At 42.9% G+C, this 27,136-nt stretch overlaps 2 protein-coding genes and 1 pseudogene across 2 annotated transcripts; all 3 read left to right on the plus strand.

Moving 5' to 3' along the window:
* The first annotated feature begins 12,750 nt into the window (after nucleotides 1-12,750).
* On the plus strand, nucleotides 12,751-19,145 carry lancl1 (LanC antibiotic synthetase component C-like 1 (bacterial)). Its single transcript, XM_019277569.2, has 10 exons — nucleotides 12,751-12,877; nucleotides 13,163-13,282; nucleotides 13,360-13,477; nucleotides 15,285-15,495; nucleotides 15,605-15,752; nucleotides 16,118-16,264; nucleotides 16,852-17,034; nucleotides 17,326-17,502; nucleotides 18,101-18,173; nucleotides 18,581-19,145. Exons 2-10 carry the CDS (start codon nucleotides 13,196-13,198, stop codon nucleotides 18,655-18,657), a joined length of 1,221 nt encoding a protein of 406 aa, XP_019133114.1. The 5' UTR covers nucleotides 12,751-12,877; nucleotides 13,163-13,195; the 3' UTR covers nucleotides 18,658-19,145.
* A 2,737-nt stretch (nucleotides 19,146-21,882) lies between these two features.
* mylz3 (myosin, light polypeptide 3, skeletal muscle) lies at nucleotides 21,883-25,111 on the plus strand. The gene is made up of 6 exons (XM_010743857.3): nucleotides 21,883-22,001; nucleotides 22,472-22,499; nucleotides 23,843-23,986; nucleotides 24,140-24,310; nucleotides 24,425-24,502; nucleotides 24,585-25,111. The coding sequence occupies exons 1-6, from the start codon at nucleotides 21,999-22,001 to the stop codon at nucleotides 24,611-24,613; spliced, it is 453 nt and encodes a 150-aa protein (XP_010742159.1). The 5' UTR covers nucleotides 21,883-21,998; the 3' UTR covers nucleotides 24,614-25,111.
* The window catches only part of LOC113748348 (long-chain specific acyl-CoA dehydrogenase, mitochondrial-like), a 5,251-nt pseudogene continuing 2,982 nt past the window's right edge, over nucleotides 24,868-27,136 (plus strand).

Below are 27,136 nucleotides of genomic sequence, written 5' to 3' on the forward strand. Positions count from 1 at the left end.
TTGTCAGCTCTTTGTCTGTGCCTGTGTGAGATAGAGAAATCTTAAAAAATTCATGTTCCCTCTTTGGCAACAACCTGAGGTTTTTGTCCTTCCTGGCAAATACGTAGGATTTGACTCAATACAGAAATGGATTATTATGCCGTCTGGAAGCATTGATATTTTCTGAGTCAAAAACAAATAATCAGAATTCACCAAGCTACAGACACAGCTCAAACTTTTAGTAATCGCAGCAGTTTGTGTGTTTAGGCTTCCACCGATTTGCTGTTTGATCCCTGAAAGATCACTTCCCGAAACCTGGAAAGGAAAATGAAAGTGATTAGAAGGAAGAAGAGAAGGAGGATAATTGCTGACAGCAAGTCCTTGCATGAGATCTATGAATTATGACAGGTCGGTGCTGCTCTGAATATGTATCTGAATTCCTATCAGTCAAACTAAATGATACATTTTATGACGACGGCTCGCCTCATCCTCGCGTGTGATCCTTAATATCATTTTGGAGCATGAATCTCTGCCTGTGTTTACAGTGCTTCTGTTGTTGATATATGCCGTATGTCACCCACGCTGCCTCCCAGTGAAGTACATCCTTGGACAATGGCTCCGTCTGACAGCAGAGATAAGGCTTCTCGAGGCTGAGCTGCTTTTGTATCAGTATGCATCACTTTCACCGGCACTTCACTGCCTCTGTTCTCAGGCGCAAGCTGGGATGTCCAACCGCTCCGTCTGGGCAAAGACATGAGTCGAGACAGGGCCGAGTGTGGCTTCTGTGGTTATAGGCTTAATCTGTCAAACCAAATATGTTTCAACTTCAGGTATTTAACCACATTAGTGACCTGGTTTTACAAATCTTTACAGTTTTGGGTGTTTAGTAACAGTTTATAAGCAGCACTCCATTACAGTCCTCCATCCACTGCCTACTGCCTACAGGCGGGCTGAATGTTTGAGTCCTCTGGACCTATTTCTGCTTTACAAGAAACCAGCAACACACACACACACTTTACGCAGACAGCAGAGAGAGAGACAGGTCCACACCTTGTCCTCACTCATTATTAATGAAGGGGTCAGGTCGGACACAAGCACTGAGCAAGACGTAGCACAAAACCAGCAACCTGATGTGAATTACAAAGAGAAAACACAGAGCGGGTGAGGCGGGCTGTGGTGAGACGCTCTGACTGATGAGGAGCTCTGTGTTGTTGTAACATCACTGTCTCCCATGCTGTGATATGTGTTTGGTCAAACCTGCTTGAAAAATGCATAATTGGGTGAGTTGGTGCTTGTGAAGAAAGATGGTTCCCACTGAGCCGGGCTCTCGCAGCGCTGCTGCTCCTCAGCAGATAATGATTTTTATTTATCTAGGTGAAAACAAGTTATTAGCTCATGTAATATGTTTGGTGTTTGTTTAAGCCTTTGTTCTAAAAATGGGTTCACATAAACAAATCTGTCAGATGATGTGTAATTCACTCCTGAACTGTCAGCGTTACTTTTCATGCTGTTTAGCTTTGTGGGGAAACATTTAATTTACGGCCGACTACTGTTTACTTAAAGTAAATGAATGAATGATTTACCTGTCATGTAACTGCCCGCTCCATGCTACCAAACAAACCTGATTGATGCATGCAGCACAAACTAAGTGGACTTTTTTCACACATAAAGTATCAGTAAATAACGTATTAATAAAACAGCTGTGTGCCGAACACATCATGGCGTGCTTGCAAAGCATCTTTGCTACTTTTAATGGACTTTGCAAAGTAAAGACTGGCACTAATGATCTGGAAGTTTTCTTAAAAGAAAAGAAGAAATGCAAATATTACTAGATTTGATTAAATGTGCGCTGCCTGTCAGCTATGGAGTGACCAAAAGACTTGTCATGTTACACTAGTAATTAATTGGAATTAATTAATTGGAAGTGCACTTCTGTTTTATTCATGCTGGAAATTATTTAATATAAGAAAGCCTCAACTTTGTTGTCCAAACATGCATTTTCCAAAAACTCTTCAGGGCTGCAGGAAGGCTGGAGAGGCGAGGTCTGCACGTTTTAATGGAGATATGACTAAAGATAATAATAACGATAATCTTAATAAGAGTGTTTGTAGCAGACGTCAAGCAGGACCAATCGCTGATCTCGGTGTTGCCACGATCCATGCAAAGAAGCGGGACGAGAAAGCAGAAAGACTCCTGGGGAGGAGTCATTAAAGACATTTGAAAATTTTAAAGAAGAAATATCTAAAGCAACACTTATCTCCCAGGGTTTAATGAACAAGTTATTTTTAGTAGAAACTGAAAGCACAGCAATTAAAATGATAATCACATCAAAAACTACACGTAGCAGCTTTAACATGCTGCACTGTTTCAGTGTACTCATCAGAAGTGTGTGAATGAACATTTAAATATATTCAAAGGCAAGAAAAACACAGTTCTGCAGTATTTCCACAAAGATGGTGCTCAGTAGATGTGTTCTATCCCTTCAGAGGTTTTAAATATGGACTATGCCACTAATTATAATTTTCTGACAATGATCTAACCACTCCAATTAACACTAGAAACCTGTGGCCGTCCAAATCTCCTCAGCCTGAAGCCTGGGCGGCTAGCAGGGGTCCTCGTCTCTGCAGGGGAGAAGTTGTGAGTGCGAGTGAACCTCCAGCCTTACGATTCCCTCCACGTTCCCCTGATTCCCAGCCACTCGCCGATCAATAGCGGTCTTTGAGCAAAGCAGAGGCCCCTATTGTGGCTGCATTCACCGGGGTCCAAGCTACGGCCCGCCATTGGTTGCAGCTAAACCATGACGGATTCATCCTGGCCTGGTTCCCCCATTAGTCAGCCACCACGGGTGAAAACACAGACCTGAGGTCCCCTAATGGGAATTTAATGCACTTCAATGTACCTGCAGCCAAATAGAAAGAAAACGGCCGCTGTTTTCCCCTCCGCAGATGATGACTCACAGTGGATATTAGATCTCCGCAGTCAGCGAGGCCGACGTGTATCATAAGCAGAGTCTCTTTGTGTGCAGAAGCGGCTCCAAATTGGAATCGGGGCATTGAGTGCACCTGTGTGCCGCCTCGGGCACAGGGCTCAGTGGATGGATCGCTTCTTTTACTGAGGAGGAAGTGTGTGCTTAATGTGCGTCAGGCCATGCATGCTTACCTTAACCTTATGTGCATTGATAAAAAAGCTCATCCCTGAGTGTGTTTACCGCTCAGTTATTCAAGCGTGCCCTCTGTTGCTCCCCGTCAAACAAAAATAAAACAGAAAAAGATATTTCGTGGTACAAATTAACCCTTTTTAACGTCATCTGAAGACGAGGTTAAGTCTTGAAGAGTGTTTACATAAAGTGAATTTCCAAGAAAATCAAGTCAAGAGCAAATCAAGCAAAGAAAAGCTAGCTTCCATTTTCTTTCTGTTTCACATTCAGCATATGAATTATGTATACGGATAGATGCATCATCCAATACAGCCCAGAGTGTATATCCGCTGTGTAGCCTTTGCTTTTTTCTCCAAATAAAAAAGATTTCGTTGCCGCATGGCTGAGGCTTTAATTGATCTAATTACTTGCTCAATTTGACTTTCCAATCCGAACGCCCCTTGAAGAATCCTCGCTCTTAGTTATATATTTTCCGTGTCCTGGTTTAAAGTGCAGAGGCAAAAGTAAACACTGTTTGTAATGCTAAATACTTACACTGAGTGGATCGGCTCGGAAAGTATTTCACACGCGGTTTCTGTCTGCTAGACTCTGTCTGCTCATTTGTGAGTCGCAGGCCAGGAAAAATTTGCATTGTATGCCTCCAAGGTTTTGCTTTTGTGCCGTGTCGTCACCAGTTTGCATGCACTTCTTGTACTATGGCACTATTAGGATTGTCTGTGTGTGTGATTTCAGCCGAAACATCACAGAACTTCTCTATACACTGCACTTTGGCCCTTTTGTGCTGTTTATGCCAAGAGCCGCGACACTAGCCCTCCAAATATCCAAAGGCCAAAGTGGCACACCTGCCCCTGTGAACCCTCCCTGCGACACACAGATGCACATGCACACGAACTCGAGCAGATGAGTATAAAACATGACAGTATTGGCAGGTCCCGGGATGGCCGGGGCCTCGTCTGGCCCTCCGAGGTGTTAGGATTCATAATGACCCTGTAGGCTTCTATCCGATGCGTATTGAGCGCTAGTGACACATAAAACTGTCGCGGACGTGATGAGAAATAGCCACTGTCAGCCCACATCTGCGCTTCAAAAGATTTAAGCGTGGACGGAGGAGAGGGGATGAAGGGAGAGATTGACCGGAGAGGAGAGGAGGCACGGACAGAGATGTGGGGGGAGGCAAAGGGCAGTCGGCAGTCAGCGTGGCAGCACAGCATGATCCATGCAACAGGATGCAGGCTTTTTGAAAAACACACTTCAGTTACTATGGCGTAGTCAGTGTAGTCTGCAGAGTCATGCCATAACGGTGATTCAGGATAGATGGAGATGGATGCAAAGGTGGGTGAATCCCAGAAGAACTGGTTAGAAAGATGGCACATGGACGTACGGTTATAGATTTTACTTTCTCTAACAGATGAAGAGCTGATTCTGTCGCAAGAGACTTCTCCAGAAAATTACAGATAATTAACTTTACCAGTTGAACACACCGTAGACAAGAGTGTGTTGACAGGTAATCTTCAGGGAGAGGACGTCCAGCGATGACTGCACAGCTCCAGAGAATGATGAATTTGAATAATGAAGAAGAATCAAAGCCACGCTGTGTATTGCTAATGCGGCTGTTTGCCGTAGGTTGTGCGTCTAATTTAGCACAAACTAAAACACGAGTAAACACCCTTTGATTTTCTTCTTTCTTCCGCCACTGTGATGTTTTCAGGCGCGGTGGACTAATGTGATTTTGAACGATGAGACGCGCTCAGCGTGGGGTCCAACTCGCAGAGGGGTTTCAGGTAGTTCTACCTGTTAACCGACAGTTAGCCTAAGTGTCTGTGCGGGGCCCCCCGCGGAGAGGCAAGAATTTCAGCTCGGCGGGGGAGGAGAGGGAGTTAGAGGTGGAGGCGATTAGAATCGTGTGCCGCCTCCCAATCGTGTCATCAGTCTTTGGAGATGAGGGAGGTTTTGCTGCTTCGTGTCTCTGAACAAGTCGGTCCAACCATGTACATACCTGAAATGTGCATGCGTGCATGAAACACCTGACCTGATTTGATGTTTTTTTAAATATTTCTAAAGCCACATTGTGTAATGTTAAATCACGTTGATGCTACACTGACTTGTAATCAGGTGAATGGTGTCTCTGTCATTCGTCTGTTCTCAGTCATTTTTGGCTACGATCACATGAGAGCTATGAAAATTTCACTGATTCTGGTGAAACTGGATCATATTTTATGGAGGAAATGTTTTCTGGTTTTCCCTCTGATGTCCTCCGGCTGCTCCGCCTCAACTCTCTGTGATTTACAGAGTTTATGATGGACAGTGAAGTAACCTGCTGCAAACTGTAGCTGCTGTTAGCTCATGGTAGCTCTTCAGTGTTTTGGTTTCAGGGAATGCTGAGTGAGCCAGTCTCATGTCAGAACCGGAGCTGGACGCAATGTAACCGGGCACAGGAAGCTCTGTGGACATAATGGCAGAGGCAAAAAGAGCAAAGAGGATGTGGAGGAGACTTTTTTATCTATTTTGTAAGCCTTGCATCCTCACCTCCGCACACACACACACACTGCTGCTCACAACAAGTACAAATCTGGTGGCTCTTATCATAATCTGCGCCACTCACTCAGTCATTGTCCAACTATTTGATTTTGTACCATCTTTAATCCTTTCAGCTCTAAACACTCTCAAAACCACCTCAGCCTCCCTCTTTTACTCCTCCATATCCCTCCCCCGCCTGTCTTCCACATCTCTGCTTGATTTCTTGATTTTCATCTTTTTTCACCATGAACCTCCTTTGTGTGTGTCTGTTTGTGAGTTTTGGTTTGTTGTTCGGAGCAGTTTGATGTCTCCGGACAGAACAGAATCTTAATTTCGACCCCTCCCTGAAGCATTTTTTTTTTTTGCAAACCTCCCTCCGTGTCGGAGACCTTCCTGGGGTGCTGAGTGGGCTCGGAAAAGGATAAAGGATGTGCGGTGAGGGTAGGATGGTTGTTTTGGGGTTTTTTCGGGTGGGTCTCATGGCTCTGCACAATCAGAATGGTGCCTGGTTTTAATGAGGAGCCTGTTTATTAAGTCCACTCAGGGAGACTGTGCAAGTGCTTAGCATTTGCTCTCTAATTAGGAAAGCTAAACAGTGCCTGTTGCTGAGGATCAACCATTAGGGGGGAGAGGAGGCACTCAGTGTGGCTGTGCATGGGGTACAGATTGCTGGGCCAAATACTGGAGGAAGGAGGAGGAGGAGGAGGAGGGATAAGAAGGAAACAATCAAATGAAGAGTTACTGTCATTGCAAACAATAGGCTCAGTATTTATGTGGAAGAAGAGATTTCTACATAGCAATGATGAAAAAACAATCACCAGAGTGCCAGCAGGTACTACAGTATATGAGGGTGAATTCATCAAGCATTGCCAAGTCATTACAAGGAGTCCACCTAGTGGTCTTTAACAGAATTACAGCAAAACATTTTTCTGCTTTATTTGTCTAAATAACAGCTGAAACTGCAACGAGGTCGACCATTCAATCATCTTTATAACAGGTAATTTTCAAAACCGCGTGGTCACATCCATCGACTAACCAGTGGAGACAGTCCACCTGTGCGTGGGCGGCAAAGCATGTTTCTCGGTCCCGTGTGCAGCAGCACATGGGAGGGCCATGATGAGGATGTTGACAGGGAAAACAACACCATCCTGCCACAGCTCCTTTCATCCACACAATAAATGCCTCCCTGATTACCCTGTTCCCCGTCACGCAGATTGTTGTTAAAGTGCAAGAAGAGACGGCCGCTTTTTAGATTAAGACCCTGATCAAATTTTCATAACTCAATTTCAGGAATAGAGAGACGAGGAGGAGGAAGGGGGAGGCAGAGACGAGGCATGTAAGAGTGTGTTGCCTGTAATCAGCTTTCTTTGTCTGCGTCCATTTCACTTTGAGTAAAACTGTGTCATTGCTGATGGCATTCATATAAGCTCAACTTAATAGAGCCAGAGCTGATAATCATGTTGAATTTTTGGTATTAAAGTTGCCAGTAACTGCTGCTTTATTGATTATTTTAATATATACAAATCTGACCTTTTCAACAGCAAATGTAAAGTTTGCTTTGCTGGGCTGGTCCACTGTTCCTTTAACCGGGAAGGGATCCACAATGGATCCAGAACCTTTAGATTAAACTTTCCCAGGACGGCTGAGCAGTTTGAGACCCCAAAGATTGGAGCACACTCTCCAGTCAGAGGTGCATCAGCCAATAATATCCAGACCCTTCAGATTCTTGGAAACAATGACTCTAACTACCTTAGAGGCCTCTGTGCTTGACGCCTTTCATACTCTCAGCACAAGATCCTGAACCGTATCTCATGGCCTTCATCACCAGTTTCCTTAGTGACCAAAACATCCAAATATTTTTGGTCATGTCCATGTCTGGTGGAAAACAACTGAACCATCTCCATGACAACTGAGAAAACTCTCTCTGCTGATGAAAGAAGGCCAGACATTTTCCAATAAGTGGAACTTTTGTTGAGATGTATTACTTAAAGTCTCTTTTACCTTATTTATTTCATCTATGCAGCGTCTGAAGAAGAATAGTACAGTGGTGCATTATATGTGTGTGGTAGATATGTCTTTAGTGTTGTGATGTTTAGATGTAATAAAAGCTGGATGTTTCATTGGGGCAGTTTCATCTATTTAACCAGTAATCACATCAATTCCAGCATCGTTATATTGACTGACTCACTGTGTGTGACCTTTTAACATGTAACTGTATTTATTTCATGTGTTCACAGTCCATAGTGCTTGGAAATGGGGTCACATCCACAGAGATTTATAGGTGTATTTTCTCAGTGCACCGCTCCACTGTTTGCTTGACATGTACCGGACAAGCTGAGAAGGTTTAGTACCATCGATGTAACTCATGTCTCTTTCCAGCGATATCACAGTGAGCATGATATCACCCTTATCTATTTCTTCTCTATTACATTCTCTCTTCTCCTTGTTTCAGTATTTAATGCTTCAGGTTGTATCTGTCGATGTGTCTGTCACCTTTCTTTCTCTCGCTTTCTTTGCCTCCCCCTCCCTCTCCCAGACAGTTGACTGGTATGGCGACACCAGACTGTGTGTATTTTTAGCGCTGCCACAGATGGGGCCATGGCAGCATGTCAGAGACCAGAATGTTCTTTATCTCAGCTGTCAGGTCATTTCTTTGGACCAAAATGGATCCCGTCCACTTTAAGGGGGGTGTGGAGAAGCTTTTTTTTCCCCCCGCTCCTTTTCTTCCACTCATCAAATTGAGGTTTTAATTGCATTTTTTGACATGCCTAAATAACTTCTAATGTTGAAGGTGGTGAAAGGAAAATGCTCGCCGTTTGTCTGTCAGCTCCTCAGCGGGAGATGTATCCAAACCTATGATCAAGCGCAGGTGAAATTGCTCACAAAAAGCAAGCTCCCTGAAAGGACCAAGAAGCTCATATTAGTATGTCACCAGGCTGGTCATATATATATATATATATATATATATTTTTTTTTTTTCATAAAATTTTCGAGCAGAAGATCCAGCTTTGCTTGAAATAACAGCTCTGTACCGCTGTTATTTCCAACCCAGGCTTTAGACATGGCTAAAAGCAGGACTGTGCACCTCTACATTCAAGATACCCCCTGATAAAACACTAAACATGCACAGCCAGGGAGTAACTATTTGATTCCCTCAACAACCTCCAAACCGTGTTGGACAGCAGAGACCTGTAAGCAGGCCTCTCTGACTCTGAAGAGAGTAGATAAATATGCTGCTGGCCACAGCTGGGGGTCAAGTGGTCAGCTTTGTGCATCACGGTTTGGAGTCTGCTGAGACTCTCCTCTGGCATGCGTTCACACGATGTAGCAGCAAACCGGGCTGACCACGTGAATATCAAGGAGGGCAGGGAGGAGCAGAGGTGATGTGGAGTTCAGTTTGTCAGACACATTGTGTTCAGGTATTTAGTATGTATGTTTCCTAAAACAGCTTGGCTCTATAGTTTTTCACAAACAGTAGTAAACAGTGCATTTGTTGGGGACTATTTTAAGCCATGGATAGATACATGTTTGGCTAGGGAAATGGTTCTGAGGATTTAGATTTTTTCTTCCAGTGATGGAATGTAAGTACATTTACTCAAGTACTGTACAGTAAAAATTCAAGGTACTTATACTTTACTTGAGTATTTGCAACTTCCTTCGACTCTGTTTCATCTCAGAGGCAAATATTGTTCTTTTTAGTCAACTTCAATACTTTTCAGATTACCTTTTTCATTTCTTTTGATACTTGAAGTGTTTTTCTGATCATACTCAGAACTTCACCAAGGTTTTGAATATTTCTTTCTCCACTGGCTTTTTCATGTATTTGTTGGCAGTAAGAAAAAATACAGAATATCGGCAGCTTTATCCTTCAGAAAGTCTAACTCACAACAAATCGTGTAAGCATCCTTACAAAGATTTTAAAAAATAAAGTCATTATGTGCGATTCGACAGCAATCTGCAAGATGTGGTCTGAGCTTTAATGTTGTCCTGTGTGCTAGGAACAAATGATAATCAATATTACCTCTAATTAATATTTCTTTCTGCGTGAAGCTGGTTTTCCCAGCGGTGCAGTGGGAGGGAGACTCAGCTCAATACTGTGTCTTTCAACAAGGAGCTCTAATCAAGCCCGAAGTCTCCTTCTGAATCGCGTTGCGTTCTCAGCCTCATTTCCATTCCCCGTCCCTCAAGGCAAGGTAAAACAGTCCCGAGGTATACGAGCAAAGGCTCTATACTTTGTACCGCATGACTGGCCTTCACCTGCAGCTCGGTCAATTGATATGGAAATGACAGGCAGCCAAGTTGTTGTGACTGAAGGGAAATAATGGACACAAAACAAAAGAGAGGAGGTGATGAGTGCTGCAAACCTGATGCTTTGGTCAAACCTAATTGTCAGCTTCATGGGCACAAAGCTGCACGTGTCATCAAGATGAGGAAGAAAGAAGGACAAGAAAAGATGAGCTGGGGTTCTCAGTTGTCCAGTTCATCCTTCATCAAGAATAAATCTGGGGAAACTGGACTTGGTTGTAGATCCGTGAAGACGTTTCATCCCAGAGGATTCTTCAGTTCTAACTGACTGGTGCAAAGATCTGAGTATTTAGTGAAGGCAGCATCATCGAAGGGATGAAAGGACATCATTGTAGGTGGAGTGTTGTGTTGTCTGAGGCCTCCTCCTCTGATGAGGGATGGTTTCTCTACTTTTACACAGACAGCCTCGTTCACTCCTCCTTCACTCCTCCTTCACTCCTCCTTCACTCCACCTGTCTTTCCTGTCCAAAATGCGGACATCATTGTCACTGAAAGCGTGTCCCTTGTCCCTATGGTGTAAGAATACTGCAGAGTCTAGTCCTGATGAGTTGGCCCTCCTGTGCTGAGCCATCTGTTTGTTGAGTGGCTGCTGTCAATGCATACGTCCGTGCACTTCTCACTGCATGAGATGAGAGGTGAAACGTCTTTACGGATCTACATCCTAGTCCAGACAGACAGACAGACAGACATCTTTCATATCTATTTGTACATATGTAGGGATCATAGGGTCTTCCACAGTTCAAGACATGAAAAACTTGGATGTTATCTTCAAAGCATTCACAATAGGAAAATCTTTGTTATCAAAAAAAATTTAAACAGGCTGTAAAATGTGGTGGAAAAAGGATTTGAATGATTAATATCATCTCTCAAGCTTTCATCCCTTGAGTCACGAAAGATTGTGTGTATAAAAATATAAAAACATGCCTGTAGTCCTCGTGGGAACCTCTTGAAGTGAGACTATCATATTTGATCCATAGCATAGTTTAATTAGGACTCGGTGCTCATGCTTGAGAGAATTCAGATGAAACACAGGGAAAGAGGGAAGCGATTGAGGCGTATCAACAAAGAGAGAACAGTAATCAAAGCCCTTTAGAGGATGTATCCCGCTGCACTCGCTTTTCACTGTGCAACGTCTTACTGCCACAACAACGAACTCTTTCTCCTGAACTGTGCTGTTCGTAGGGAAGAACCTCCAAAGAGTGGAGGGAGGGTTACAGGGCTTTGCAATAAGTGAGATTGTGGAGCACCAGCAGCGAGACTCAGCAGTGTGCCAATCAATACCAGCCCTCGTATTCTGTGTGACCACAATAATTAGCATCACCATCCACAGGAATGACATATTGGTTGGGCTTTGCAGAAGGTCAAGAGCAGATCGGTGGCACATGATGTTTCCATGGCGCCTGTGTGTGTGTGTGTGTGTGTAAACTGTGCTCCACCCTGCAATCGTTGAATTGAGCTTTTCCAATTTGTTTGGGAGTCATTAGCATCATCCGTGTGGAGTTGTCATCGGAGGATTGCTTAAAAAGGTGAAGGTTTATCTCCTGGTGCATGGGTGACGATGATTGTATGATTATCTGTGGAGGTTTAAACTCTTAATGTCTGAGATTAGACACCTGTGACGAGCTGGTTCAGATGATGTTCTAAAGTCAAGGTCTGATCTGTTTGCATGCAAAACCTCCATGTCAAGAAGCATCATTTGATTTCTTTGTGAGCAGAAAGCTCCAATATTTCCCCATGTAGCTCTGTTGTTATTTCAATTATTTATACATAGTTGTACCATTAAATTAAATTATTGACAAATACAAGTAGGCTGCAAGAGAAAAATGTTGTAGGCTACATTTATAGGCTCATAATATACTAACTGAGTTAAAGCTATAACAAACAGTTTATGTATGTCTTGGGTCTACATACACTTTTACACTCAACCATCCACAAATCGGTCTGTGTATCATCTGCTGGGTGAGCATGTATCCTTGGGCTTGGACTTTTTCCAAAGATTTGATTCATTTTTGAACCTGTAAAATAGAAATAAATAAAAAAAATCCAGCCACAGGTTGACAGCTTATTAACAAAGTGAACCAAAAGTGAAAAGCAAATGATTTAAAAAGATATAAAACAAAGAAAATAAACAAACCCTCACCCCTGAGAGGCCAGAACCAGTTTTTTTTTTCTTTTTGCATATTCATAGACACACTCCTTTCAGGTTTTATGTAATATTTTACTAATTGTGCATTAATTCTTCCAAACGTCCAAATCTACTCCCACTCACTGCTATTGTTTTGTATTTTAAAAACCCCCAAGGGTGAGCTGAGCTGAAAGACTCTTCCATTGTTTATAGGAGGAGAACAGAATATTTCTCAGAGCTAAACACCTGAAATGGGTCCAGAATGTGTTGATCATTATGTATTTTGGGACTTCTTGGTTTCCTTCAGTGATTTGGAGAAATGATACATACATAGTCGCACTAAAATAAATGTCTGCGTACTCCCTTCTCGAGAGCTTCTGGCCTTCATCTGCTTGGAGTCTGCTTGGTTGTGTTGCAGCTGAACTTTGAGTCAACATGGATGAGAAACCTGACAACTAAAATGGATGAAATTGGCATCACCATGACAACTGAGTGAAACAGTGCACGGATACAGCTCAGGAAAGCACTCCTAACAGGAGACTTTACTGCCACTTTAGTGTGAATTCTGCTTTTTTTATTCTATATTTTACAAATCTGGTGTTCAGCTGTGCACGTTTTTTAAATATTTAATATATTCCCCGTTTTTTTTTGTTTTTTTTGGGAGCTGCAGTACCACTCCCGCGGCGGCAGGTGGCGGCGGCGCGCTCGCTTTAGCGCGACACGATCCAGCCTCAGAAGCGCCAACGAAGCCGAAGAAGACGTTAACAACAACAGTGCAGCTCCACGCAGATGCGGTAAACACGCCCGTGTTCTCCTTTCACGCGCTCAATCCCGCCCGCTGACGCTCGTTAGGAGTCACGCGTGTGAAATGTGTGATTCGTGTTTTTCTGCTTTCGCGCCACGACGCGCACAGACAGGCGTTAGCCTCGGTTAGCTTAGCCGCAGCGCCGTTAGTGTGTGTGTGTGTGTGTGGGCGTGCGGCGTGAAGTTAGCCGCGTGCCACGGGCTCTCTGCGGGATGTTGCGTGATATTCTGTCATATTTCTGCTTCTCAGCCCTCTCCTCCGTGTCTCTCCGCAGATTGCGCCCTGTCTGACCCAGATTGAGTTTAAAATGGACACGCGAGCCTGGAGGAACCCGTACCATGACTACGACGGCAGCCCCGCCTTCACACAGGCGCTGTTCGACTGCCACGGCAAGGTAACGTGTGTGCAGGTGACCTCACGTGCAGGGTGTGTGTGTTTTATTCACCGATCTCTCTCTCTCTGCACCTCCAGCTCACCTCAGAGTTCGCCCAGCGGCTGAGCAGCAAGATCAGCGAGCTGCTGGCCGTGATGGAGAACGGGCTGAAGTCCGCCGACCCGAGAGACTGCACCACCTACACCGGCTGGGCAGGTGAGCACACCGTCACACGGCCGGTGTGCAGCAGATCAGACAGGCTGGACACCGGGAACTGAGGCGACCTGAGCTGATGCAAACCTTTCTGAGACACTTTATTCATGCCAAGCTGCAGCAGCATTACACACAGATACACAACATTAGATTAGATAAAATATACTTTATTCATCCAGCCACAGGGACATTTACTTGTTAGAGCAGCAGAGGAAAGTGAAGCACACACTGCATAATTAGAACAAACACAATAAACAGACAGAAATATCTCTAACCTACAATAAACATGAAAAACCTTCAAACAGACGAGTGCTGAGGATAAAAGTGGCACGATGTATAATCAAATCAAATCAATTTTATTTGTATAGCCCAAAGTCACAAAGTCCATTTTCCTCTGAGGCTTTACAATCTGTACAGGGAGTGACACCCTCTGTCCTCAGACCCTCGGTTCCAGTGAGGAAAAACTTGCCCACAAAAACCTTTAACAGGGGAAAAAAAGAGTATTGTAATGTAAAGTGACCATGATACAAATAACAAGAGTATGAACGTGAGAATAAAAATATAGAGAACAAACTATACATCATAAAATATCCAAATAGCCATAGTAAATAAAATATGTTGTACAAAAGTATGTACAGTGGTCCCCTCGTTCTAAAAATAACCCGCAGTAAACGAAATCTGCAAAGTAAGTTTTAGAATTATTATCCATGTTTTAAGGCCGTAAAACCCCTAACCACACACTTTTATACACCTTTTGTACAGTACTCCCTTAGTTAATCAGGACGCAGAACACAATGCGCGTTCATACTGAACAGTACGCTGTGAAAAAAGCAAAATTACACTTAAAAAATCCACGAAACAGCGAGTCCGTGAAAAGTGAACCGCGATATAGCGAGGGACGACTGTACAGCAGTTTGGCCGGGTTGATTTAGTGCAAATGAATAAAAAAGGAGAAATGTGCAGTGACTGTAAATTATGAGTGTTTAGCTGTTATTATAAAGTGTGATGGCATGTGGCAGGACAGATTTCCTGTACCTGTCCCTTCGACAGCGGTCTGTCCACCGTGTGGTGGAGAGGGTGCTGCTCATTGTCCATGATGGAGAACAGTTTATTCAGCGTAAGGCGAAAGGCTTCTGCCTTCAGATGTCGACGTGTTCTGGGTTATTTATGCATGAAAATCTGTGTTAATGCTCCAGTTCTTTCCATGCTCTCCTGATAATTTAATGAGGGTCACCCTCAGCCGCACAAAGCACTTTTCCATCTGGTTAAAAAGGTTATAAGTGTTATAACTCGCTCTTCACCACCAAAACCGCCCAGTGTTTCAGTTTAACGAGTGACCGTGTTAACTGGTGACCATTAGCTGAAACGGGGAAAGAATACAGAGACAGATCAGGTAACGTTAATGAAATCAAACAAGGCATTCATGAGGACAGCTACGACTAATGGTCACCCGTTAACACGGTCACTTGATAAACCAAAACACCGGTCTGTGAAATGTCAAAATGCATTAATGAACGTTGTTTTTGTCTGACCCCAACATTCAGTTATTACTAAGTATTTAGTTTCTAATCATAGAAGACTAATTTATCCAGAAAATATTCAAATTTTAGGAGGTTAATCCAGAGAATTTTTTAAAGAAATATTGAAAATAATCCACAATGAAAACAGTTGAATTTTCTCGGATCTGGTTTGATTTCAGAACATTTTACTTTTCATATTTAGGTCTTTCAGGTGTTATATTCTCAGATTGAATCAGATAATACTGGCCTAACTAGTTTACGATAACACCTGTGTGTGCGTCTGTCCACAGGCATCGCTCTGCTCTACCTGCACCTCCATAATGTGTTCAAGGACCCCTCCCTGCTGCAGAAAGCCCACGAGTACGTCAACCACAGTCTGAAGTCTCTGACCCGACGTCATGACGTCACCTTCCTGTGTGGGGACGCGGGGCCTCTGGCTGTTGCTGCCGTGGTCTACCATCGCCTGCAGAGGGTGCAGGAGACTGACGAGTGCATCAACAGGTCCGTCAGGAACACGTCCCAGACGATGTTTTAAATTTAGATACATTTGTACACAGTCATCATGGGTCCTGATAAAAGATAATTTGTGTTTCCCGATCCTCCCTCGCAGACTGCTGCAGTATCACCAGATTGTGGTGAAAGGTTCAGGCGGGCTGCCTGACGAGCTGCTTTACGGGCGAATGGGCTACCTCTACTCCCTCGTGTTCATCAACCAGCAGCTCGGGCAGGACCGGATCCCACTGCAGTATATCCAGCAGGTGGGTCAGAGCCGGGGCATGGTCTGACTTGAAGTGTGCTGTGATGTGAGGTGGTTTTATCCAGGACAGGCTGACTGATCATCCATGACTTCTTAGACTCATACAAGTACAGTAACAACAGACGCAGAGCCTAATTGGATGACAGGGTTAGGAAGAACTAACGGAAAAGGAGAATGGGATGTAAAAATGCTTCTCTAACTTCTCAGTTGCTGTCCCCAACGATCTTGATTTGCCGTTGGGTGCTAATTTGCTCACTCTTACACATATTGATGTCGAAAATTGCTCTAATTTATCTCCATTGGTTTCTTTCGATTTTTACAGATTAGGTGTGTTTGTGAGCCGGGATGTGTTGTTTCCTTCCTTAGATCAGCGAGTCTGCGCTCGTCTCAGGCGAGCACCTCAGCAGGAAGTTCAGGGTGCAGAACCACAGCCCCCTGATGTACGAGTGGTACCAGGAGCAGTATGTCGGTGCAGCCCACGGACTGGCTGGCATCTACTACTATCTCATGCAGGTAAAAAAAAAAGGGTGTCTGCATTCAGAAAGGCCACATTCAGAAGATATTTTAAAGGATTAAGTTCTTAATACATTTCTATAATTACTTCTGGCCGTATAAATTTTGTACGTCACATAAATTTCGTGCTTAATTTAGCTTAATATCTTCCTGAGATGTAAGAAATAATTTATCGTGCCAAAAACCTTCAAAACACCAGAAATACTCAAAGATGGCTGTTACAGGGGGCAGAGCCCAAGAGGAAACTTGGACATGATTTATTTTGTCCAACCAAGGCTTCAAAAGTTTAAGATATTCAGTTTATAAAGATAGAAAACACCTTTGAGGAGCTGGAACCAGCAAATCTTTGCATGTTAACGCACTTAAACAATCATCAATTTCTAAAATAGCTGCTTATAAATTGATTCAATGACCGATTTGAATTTTTTGAGCACATAAGTCAAGACAGTGTGATCAAATTTTGCTTATTTATTACTGTTGAATATTATATATTTATAATTTTCAGACCGTTTCACTCATTTAGACCCTCAAAATATTGCGAAGACCAGTTTCTGCTTCATCCTTTGCCGTGTGATCTCCCCTCACAGCCCGGCTTCGTCGCCGTCGAGGAGTACGTGCACAAGTTGGTGAAGCCCAGCGTGGACCACGTCTGCCGTCTCAAGCTCCCCTCAGGAAACTACCCTCCATGCATCGGGGACGATCGAGACCTGCTGGTTCATTGGTGCCACGGATCCCCGGGAGTGATCTACATGCTGCTGCAGGCGTACAGGGTGGGTAAACACTGACAGGGGGTGGATGGATGGATGGATGGATGGATGGATGGATAGATAGCAAAAAAGGTCGTTCATGGAGTCCAGTGTTTCAGAGGATAAAAGGAGTTCAGTGAAAGAGTCACAGTGCCATCTTGTGGTGGAGTTTAGTCACTTTCTGTGAGCTGGAGGCCTCCACAGCTTTGTTTTCTTTCCATTTCCTGTTTCAAAATAAAGGTGAAATGTGACAGAATGATTTCATGAACTAAGCTTTGCTTTTTAATTTCCCCTCTGCTACGTCCCTCGTCTCAGGCCTTTGGGGTGCCTCAGTACCTGGTTGACGCCCTGCAGTGTGGAGAGGTGGTCTGGCACTGCGGCTTGCTGAAGAAAGGCTACGGGCTGTGCCACGGCGCGGCAGGCAACGCCTACGCCTTCCTGGCTCTGTACCGGCAAACGCAGGACCCCAAGCACCTTTATAGAGCTTGCATGGTGAGAGCACACGAAAGGGATCATAATGTCACGCGATTAGGAGCTGTGAATAACGCCATGAATTCGATCATATGTTTGTTTTTAAGGCTTTAACTCGTCTCTCTCTAACTTTGTTGTGAAATGTCAAAGTCACATTAAAGTGACTCCAAAGCTCGACCAATCACAGCGCAGGCTGGCCGCTCTCCAGCCTCAAAATCGAAAATGATTCCTGAAACGTGACGGCATGTGAAAGGCCGGGCCTTTTACGTGTATTGACAATGGTTGTCAGTGCCAGTCGCCATCAAAGCGTGAGCCTGAAGCGAGGTCCATTTTGGAGGCGCTCCAGGTGGCTGGAGTCCCGGGTGTACTATCGTGAATATGAATCTATTCATAGCGGATAGAAATAGACCCCTCAGATGTCTTACCTAAGCTCTGCTACATCCTCCCGGTGCAGCAGTGACACCGCGGTCAGAACCCGATACCCCGACAGATGCTTGGATTTCACCGAGCCGAGCACAATTTCTAACAGTTGTTGACATAGCTAGCTATTCTCCCGGGGCGGTTCATCGTTCGCGGTCCGCGTTGTTATTGTGATGACACGTCTCTGTCTCTTTTTCAGTTCGCAGACTGGTGCATGAACTACGGAAAACATGGATGCCGAACACCAGACACTCCCTTCTCACTTTTTGAAGGTAATGTGCGATGACGCGACCCACTTGCCAAAAATATCCTGTTATCAAAAAGCCTGGATCACAGAACCGAGCCGACTGACTATAATTAGATCGGGCCAACGTTTGTGTAAACAGACGAAGCGGCAGCAGCAGCACTGCCGTGAATAATGTTCACTTCTTGTCGTGATTACAGGACGTACTGCTTCCTGTGTCACACTGTAGTTCATCAGACACTTTTACAGTTGCCATGTTGCATCATTTTGAACTTTAACAGGTTTCTTGAAGGTTATATGAATGCTGTAGTCCTGCTATAATGTAATATAATAAGCATGTATGCTGTCAATATATATTTCTATTTTATTTATTGTTCTTACAGCAGGAACCGCTAACTGTCTTGTCAAACTCACCGCATCACTTCCTCTTCACAGGCATGGCCGGCACCATCTACTTCCTGGCCGACCTTCTGCAGCCGATGAAGGCGAGGTTCCCGGCCTTTGAGGTGTAAACGTGTCTCCAAAGGTAGTCGTCCTCCTCCTCCGCCCACCCACCCACCCACCCTGCGGGAAAATCTAACCAGAGGAAGACCCACACCTTCTGCTCTGTGTCACGTTGCTCATGCATGAAAGCACTTCATCTTCATCTCGATTAAAAAAAACAAAACAAAAAAACCCCGGGACTGACTTTGACTTCCCGCTTCAACACGTTGTGCCATGTTCTTTCCTGCTCTTTCTCTTCTGGGAACTCGACATGTTATTAAGAGGATGAATTCTATACTCGCACCTCCACTTCAGATTTGTCTCACAGATGTGTCAAAGGCGAGAGCCTCTCTGGCTTTTTGTGTATAAACGAAACTTTGCTTTATTAACTTCGGCTCTTGCTCAGATTGTGTCGTCTTTGAGGGTTTACGCAACTAATTTTCAGTTTAAACGTTAAATGGTGGGAAAACTAAACAGTGTTTACACTTAACAACTGTATATTCTGTAAGTTTGATATGTTCAAAAAGAAAAGGGATGCTTCAGTTTGCTATTGTGCCAACAGCAACGCTAGTTACAACGCACTAAATATAGAACAGTATAAGCTGTGTCATGTGTTAAGGGATTAACCCCAACGTGTAAACTGTTGCCTGTCCTTTGCACTGTCTGAGCAATAAATTGTGTCTTTTTACAGCTGTTGTTGTTGCTCTGTTGTTGAATCTTCGGTCTCGTTCTGGTGGCACAGGAAAGCCACAAGGAGGCAGCAGAGATTCGTGAAGGTGTGAACACATACCTGACCTCGACTTGGTGAAGGAGGTGCATTTGTTGGCACCGAAAGGAATTCACCTTGAGTCTTAGTCACCTAATGAATAAGTTATTTGACAGATTTTATGCTAATTACGTTGATTTTTTTCACATCCAGAGGGGATACCGTGTCCGAGACGGTCTAAAAACGTCCATGGTGTGATCATCTTTGACTTGATTAGGTGGAAAAACACCAAATTGCTGCAGACATACACATTTAGCAGAGACAACAACTTTGGCACAACAAACAGTAGAAGTACCGTAGTTGCATTTTTTGCCAGTTTTAGGTCTATTCAGCTGAAACCTGAGGTCACTTATTACAGGGACAAGTGTCTGAAATCCTCTCCCTTCCTCCATCTACCTCCCTGGACAACTTGGCTCAAACGTTGTGCTCCTTCTTCCAAATAAGGCTCATGTAACGCCCCTGAAAACCAGCCGGCGACACAATGCCACCACTCTTTTTTAAGCCCCCTGCCCATGCTTCTTTATGACCTGAGGGAAGGATAGGGAGGGGAGCTGGATACTGTACCAGAGAAGTCTTGAGGAGCACTGATGTTCTTTTTTTTTCTGCCACCTCCACCCCCCATTTTCACAGAGCTGGGGCCAGCCAGCCAGCGTAGGAGAAACCGAACACCCCGAGCAGGAATGGGAGTAAAAATAGAGCTCAACTGTCCGGGGGTGTGGCCAGCCGGACATGTCTTTCACTGTGAAATGTCCTCCAGATCTTTTGCTTCATGCTCTGTAGCTGTGCAACATAACTGATGACAAGTTAGACTGCAGCTATTCACACAGTTACTGAATTATTTAATTTGTCCTGTGGAACAAATTATGAAGGGAAAGAAAACCACAAACTTACAATTTGACATTTTTGAGATACAGGCCATAAAAACCGCTGTTTTTACAATCCAAATATTTACATTCCTGACATTGTCATTGATTATTTATAAGCAGCTAAAGCTCTTTGGTCTTTAAAACTGGACATTCACAACAGAGTAGTCAGGTTGTTGTTAAATCACTACTGTCAAAGATACTACAAATGTTTGTGGATTTTTCTGGAACGTTTCAGCTGAAAAATTATTTGCTGAGGTGTAAAATGGCCCAAGTTGTGTCTGTTTATCTCTACATACATATCTAGTTTATTAGAAATTAAATAAATATTTTAAAACATTAATAAATAAGCAATCAGAGGTCACACAGCTCAAGAGCTTTTGCAGTTTTTCAAGATGAAGGGTGCACGTACAAACACGATACAAAAAACAACAAATTTCCATTCATAAGAAACATTAAACAAAAAGGTAACAGAAACAGTCTCAGTATAAATCTCACAACAATCTTTAGTAAAACTTAATTTTAATACTTTTGTACTTTAATTTCTAGAATTGGTGTCCTTGCTTTGGCAAAACTAAGGTGTGATCTTATTACTATTGGTCAGCACTTTCAACAACACCAATGACACTTTATTTGGTCCAATCAGAGTCAATATTCTGTGCAACTATTCCCATTTTTCTGTGTTTGCCTCCGGCCGTTTTTAAGACGGGACCCGTCAGGAAAGTGCTCGTTTGACTTTGTTTTATACAAATGTCAGAATTAATTTTATGCAGCTGCTGCATTAATAATAGATTCACGTTGATATCGCCGTCAGCACCATGGAGAGCTCTGTTGGCGATGGGTAAGGTGAGTGAAGCGGCTCTGCCCGAAAGGTCATTTCACCTCCATAGATCGTGGAATTAAGTCTGTAAATCTGCATAACTGGGCCGATTGTGATCATTTCATAACCTCAGTTTCTCTCTAACGTACTCTTTTTTTCCTTCAGCTGCATATAGTATATATGAAAGACTCCGATCAATTTATTTCTGTGCAGTACACTCCTTAATTTAACTACAAAAACTTCAACTTTAATCATCTTTGTCACTTATATATATTGCAGGTAATCTGGTGCAAGTTTTTAGGATAGGTCCATCCACAAAACTCTTGCAGTTTTATACTGAACGTGCTCAAACCAAACTGCAGCTTAAATTCAACTTTGCACTACCTGTCTGAGTGGAATCGATTTTTCAAATGTTTTTTGCCCTGCTGTCTCTCCACCATAAGAGGAGGAGAAGTCTCACTGTTTAAAAATATCACCTTGAAAATGAGCTCTCTGGGCTTGCAGCCCTGAAGTTGACCACAAGGTAGCTGAGTTGTCTGCATTTTCACTCACCGTTCATCTTTGTGTCACTTTAAAAAGACAAACATTCATACATCAAGTCGATGAAAGTTTATTCTTTGGAGAATTGACTTTAAAAGCTGTTTCGAGTCTTGACATACAAGACAGAGTCTTGACACAGATATTTCTACTTCTAAAAATACCCTTGTCCCCTTCTAAAGGCCTTCTCCCTCTCCTCTCCTTTCCATGTGCCCTAAGAAAGTTAAAGATGTTCCAGCGTGTCATCTGATCCACCACATTAGCATACGTGACATCACATGTCCGGGATAAATAAGAGGGGGCTTTGATGATGGTTCAGGACCACTCTGTCTTGGGACTTCAGCTTCTCTTCTCCTTTCTTTCCTCCAGCTCCAGCTCTCCAAAATGGTGTGTACATTATTGTGTTTTGGACCTTTTTGGGTGGGGCGGTACCAATTGGAGTTATACTTTTTTCCTTTTTCTACCAGGGAGAATTGTTTGTTGGCATGAGTTTGGATACGAGCTCTCCAAAATCAGCCACATGGCATCTTTATTAGCAAGACTTGTATTTTTGGATTATTGCTTTAGAAATTGTGAAACAAAAATTCAAGGTTGAGAGGCCCTGGACCACCGCCTTGAAATACATCCACATTACTATGATTAATGTCTTATGTCTAAATGCAAGAAACCTGTGATTTCACCATCCATCACTCGTGTTTAGTAATAATAAGTTCTTGTTAGGAAATCTTATAAAAGCTGGATTATTTCTGTGTTATTTCTCTTCTCATAAATCATTCATTTCTCTGTGTTGTTCATGTGTTTGTACCTCTCTGTCTCTCTGTGTATGTGTGTTCTTTTGGTGTCTTTCTATGTGACAGACCGAGTTCTCAGCGGACCAGATTGAGGGTAAGTAAAGACGCATCAAAGATTCATCCTCATCCATTCCAACAAAAAAATTATGTAATCCCAATCTCGTCATCGTGAAGGGTAACATTTACTTCCTCCACGATCGTAGTGTAGCAACAGGCTTTTCAGTGATCGTCACACTAAACAAGCTCTCTAATGAAAGTAGTAGCACACCAAATTGAAACTTTAGTCCAAACTACGTCCTAAAAAGTGTCAGCAGAGATTAAGAAACTTCCAGATTAAAGACGACCCCAGGACATGCCATTCCACAGACTTGTCCAGTTGTCAAGAAGGATTTCAGATATGTCTATTCTAAGCCGACCCAGCCTTGTCTTGCAACCCACAGTGGGCCTTGCACAGCTTAGGTGTTAATCACAAGGCCATGGTTTAAGATGCGTGCACGGCGGCATCGCCTTACATGAGGAATCCAAACTGTGATCCTCTAGCACCACCCATGACTCTTTTGTTCAGCGCTGAAAGACATGTCTTCTATAAACATTGTCCTATCTTTAGTGTTGTAACTAGATCTACATCATGATTTCTGTGGATATTTTCTTTTGTTCTTGTATGCGCATCTCAAAGTGATAACAAATTTCTCAAATCTCAAAAGTCCTTTCAAGTCTGTAAGGGCTTTTTTAATTTGGCAACCCGTGAACCCCAAAAAGAAAACATGCTGTTCCTGCAAAATCTGGTACATTCACACCACAAGTTAATTGCCAATTGAGTATGTGCAGGTGTAGATTACGATGCAGTCAGCATTCTTATGTATAACTTGAGCAGGGCCATGGGGCCATGCCTCTATATGGCCTGGTATACTCTGTCGGGGTGTATCAGTTTGCTCCTGATGTCGCCCCTAAATTCCTCCCAAATGTATGTGGAGGCAGGAATGGAGGGGGGGTTAGAGGGGTTAGAGGGGTTAGAGGGGAGGGGGTGCTACAGCTATTCCTGCTGCTGTTTTTCAGAAGCCACACAAGAGTATTAACCTGTCAAAAAAAAGGTCACTTTGAGATGGACTCCTGGTATGATCCATGGCTAACCCTTTGTTAAGGCCCCATTCGGTACCGTCCTGGTTTTGGCTTCGGTACAGCTGTCGCTCCCTGTTTCTTTGGAACAATGACAGAAGTATGTGGCTTCTACTGTCTTTGATCCTTCAGCACAGTGTGGCACCGCATAGCTGCCATAGCTCACTAAGATCCCTGCAATACAAAGAATAGGAAACCCAAAGGAGGCCCAATAGAAACAGGCATATCAAATATAGCTATTTGCTGGCAACATAAATATGCATTTATTTATTTTTTGTTCTTTTGTAACTGAAAGTTCTCTCTTGGCTCTCCCTTCCGCAGACTTCAAGGAGGCTTTTGGTCTCTTTGACAGAGTTGGTGACAGCCAGGTGGCCTTCAACCAGGTGGCCGACATTATGCGTGCTTTGGGCCAGAACCCCACCAACAAGGATGTCACCAAGATCCTGGGCAACCCCTCCGCCGATGGTAAGACCCCGATGCATTCAGACAAAGACACAAGTGTCACAAGTCTTAAACTCACTTAGAAATCTCTTCGTAATTTTTCTACCAGATCAATTAAGCTTGTTGTCAACAAAAATGGTGTAGTAACGTTGCCCCCCACGTGACATTTTTTGACAGACATGGCCAACAAGAGGATCAACTTCGATGCTTTCCTGCCCATGCTGAAGGAGGTTGACAGCCAGCCAAAGGGTACCTATGATGACTACGTTGAGGGTCTGCGTGTCTTTGACAAGGAGGGCAACGGCACAGTCATGGGCGCTGAGCTGCGTATTGTGCTGTCCACCCTGGGTGAGTCTCCAGTCACTTCCCCAAATATAGAAGCACACAAATATAACTTGCTTAGCATGTGGAGTATGTGAAATGGAGAGTTCGCTCTTGACATGGATCCTTGTGCACCTACAGGAGAGAAGATGACTGAGGCTGAGATTGAAGCCCTCATGGCCGGACAGGAGGACGAGAACGGCAGTGTGCACTATGAGGGTAAGCATTAGTTACCAACCATGCCTTCTTTCTCTTTAACAGATATATCAAGATTTTAACAAATGGGTTTGTCTTTCTCCAGCTTTCGTCAAGCACATCATGTCTGTGTAAGAGGCCAGCAGTAGGAGTGCTGAAGAAACTGTAGCTCACCTACAGACAGCCCAGCAGTGTTCAGGACATCTACACTGTTTCAAAGACCAACCAAGGAAAGACAAGGACTATGTACAAGGGATGTTGAAGCAAACCCATCTTGTTGTTTTATTTTGTTTTCCTTTCCATTTCGTCTCCAACCCTCCTCCTCTCTCGGGACATCACATCTCTCCATTGAAGACCCCCCATCACTTGGCCTCTACTCCAACCGGGGCATGTCTCCACTTGCCACTCGTATGGGGTGAGGAACGGGGGAGAAGGGGTGACCGCTCATTAAGTGAGGGTAGATCCCTACCTTCCCACCGCCACCTCATTCAGTCACGCCATCACTGGCCCAGCAAAGCCTAAGGTGCTGGAGAATGGTCGTGGATAGACCGCCAAAAGTCTCCCACTTCCCTGAAAAGTTTTATTTATTGTCACTCTGTCATGTCAGAATAAACTTTTCCAACGTACATCCCATCTGGATTGATTCTTGATCTCTCATTGCCCACATACAGTTATAAACATGCTTTAGTCTGACAAACAAGCACATTTATTCTCTTACAAATGAAAAGTTGAATTCATGAGTATAACATCAGTCAGAATCAGCGTTAATGGCCAAGTACGTGCACACAAGACACACAAGACAATAAAGAAATAATTACCCTAATTAGCACATATATATATATCTGGTTACTTTGAGAGAAGAGCAAATATTTAAACATTTGTAAAACGTCTTTGTTTGCTTAAATGCACAGAAACTGTCACAAACTGTTTAATTTAAAGGAGACATCCATTACTATCATACATAACACCAATATAAATAATAGTTACATATCAATTTATAAAACACATAGGAATAGACACGGAGAAGATTCATTGTCTGCCCTCTTGTGGTGAGTTGGACAGACATCATCCTTTTTCTGCCACTACATACATGATGAATAAATACATTTTTATTCTATTCAATTTTCTATCTGCTACATTAGATTTCAGCATGTGATAAAAATAACTAAATATCAAAACCTCTCATCTTGCCTTGATAAAATACAAATAGTTTGTTTTCTATTTACAAGATAACGTATTAGATAATGTTGCTGAGTTTTTATATTTTGTTTAATATGGATACATTTATAGACTAGCTGTACATACTGTTTGTTTCTGGTAAAATCCTATTTGCAAAAGGACAAAACATTATTAATTATTATTAATTATTATTAATTATTGCTGCCAGCAGGTGTCAGCGTTGAAGCAGCAATGAGCGCTGCAGGTTTCAGTAGAAGAAGAAATCTGCACAGAGAGAAGAAAAACAACAAAGAGGTCTCACTCTGCTGCTGTTGTCAAAAACCTCTTTAAACACAGGCGGAATTTTACTTCACTGCAGATTCAAGGTACTTTATTATATACAGTGACAGCTACATGCACGGTGCTACACAGCATGTGTGTATTCAAAAACCTGACTAATTATTTCTTATTTTCTCTTTTTATATTTTATTTGTATTTATGAGTATTCTGTGAACTGCTGTAACAATGTGTCATGATACTGAACATGATACTATGAAAACTATCATTTAAAACCGTGTTGTATTAGTCTGAGCAGCATTGTACTGCAACATTTGTACTTTAAGTACATTTTGCTGATAATACTTAGTGCATTTTTAAACGCAGGACTTTTACTTGTAGTATTTTCAGTCTGGTATTTGCACTTTTACTTCAGTAAAGTATCTGAATGCTTCTTCCACCTCTGGTTTATTTCAGCTCAATCTGACAGAGAACTACAAACAAAGATCCTGTGTTTCTGTAACCCGGAGGTGGAGCCAGAGAAACTACAGAGTGATCCCTCTTCATTCGCAGCCTCAGTAATAGTTATCATACAATTTATAAAACACATAGGAATAGACACGGAGAAGATTCATTGTCTGCCCTCTTGTGGTGATTGGACAGACATCATCCTTTTTCTGCCACTACATACATGATAAAAATACATTTTTATTCTATTCAATTAATCTGCTACATTAGATTTCAGCATAGGATAAAAATAACTAAATATCAAAACCTCTCATTTGTCTTGATAAAATACAAATAGTTTTTTTCTATTTACAAGATACATATTAGAAATGTTGCTGAGTTTTTATATTTTGTTTAATATGGATACATTTTAGACTATTGTTTTTTGTAAAATCCTATTTGCAAAAGGACAAAAATTATTAATATTATGAATTATTATTAATTATTGCTGCCAGCAGGTGTCAGCGTTGAAGCAGCAATGAGCGCTGCAGGTTTCAGTAGAAGAAGAAATCTGCACAGAGAGAAGAAAAACAACAAGAGGGTCTCACTCTGCTGCTGTTTTCAAAAACCTCTTTAAACACTTTTACTTCACTGCAGATTCAAGGTACTTTATTATCAGTGACAGCTACATGCACGATGCTACACACATGTGTGTATTCAAAAACCTGACTAATTATTTCTTATTTTCCTTTTTTAATTATTTGTATTTGTGAAGTA

This window comes from Larimichthys crocea, chromosome XIX (genome assembly GCF_000972845.2).
Source record: "Larimichthys crocea isolate SSNF chromosome XIX, L_crocea_2.0, whole genome shotgun sequence".
Taxonomy (NCBI): Eukaryota; Metazoa; Chordata; class Actinopteri; family Sciaenidae; genus Larimichthys; species Larimichthys crocea.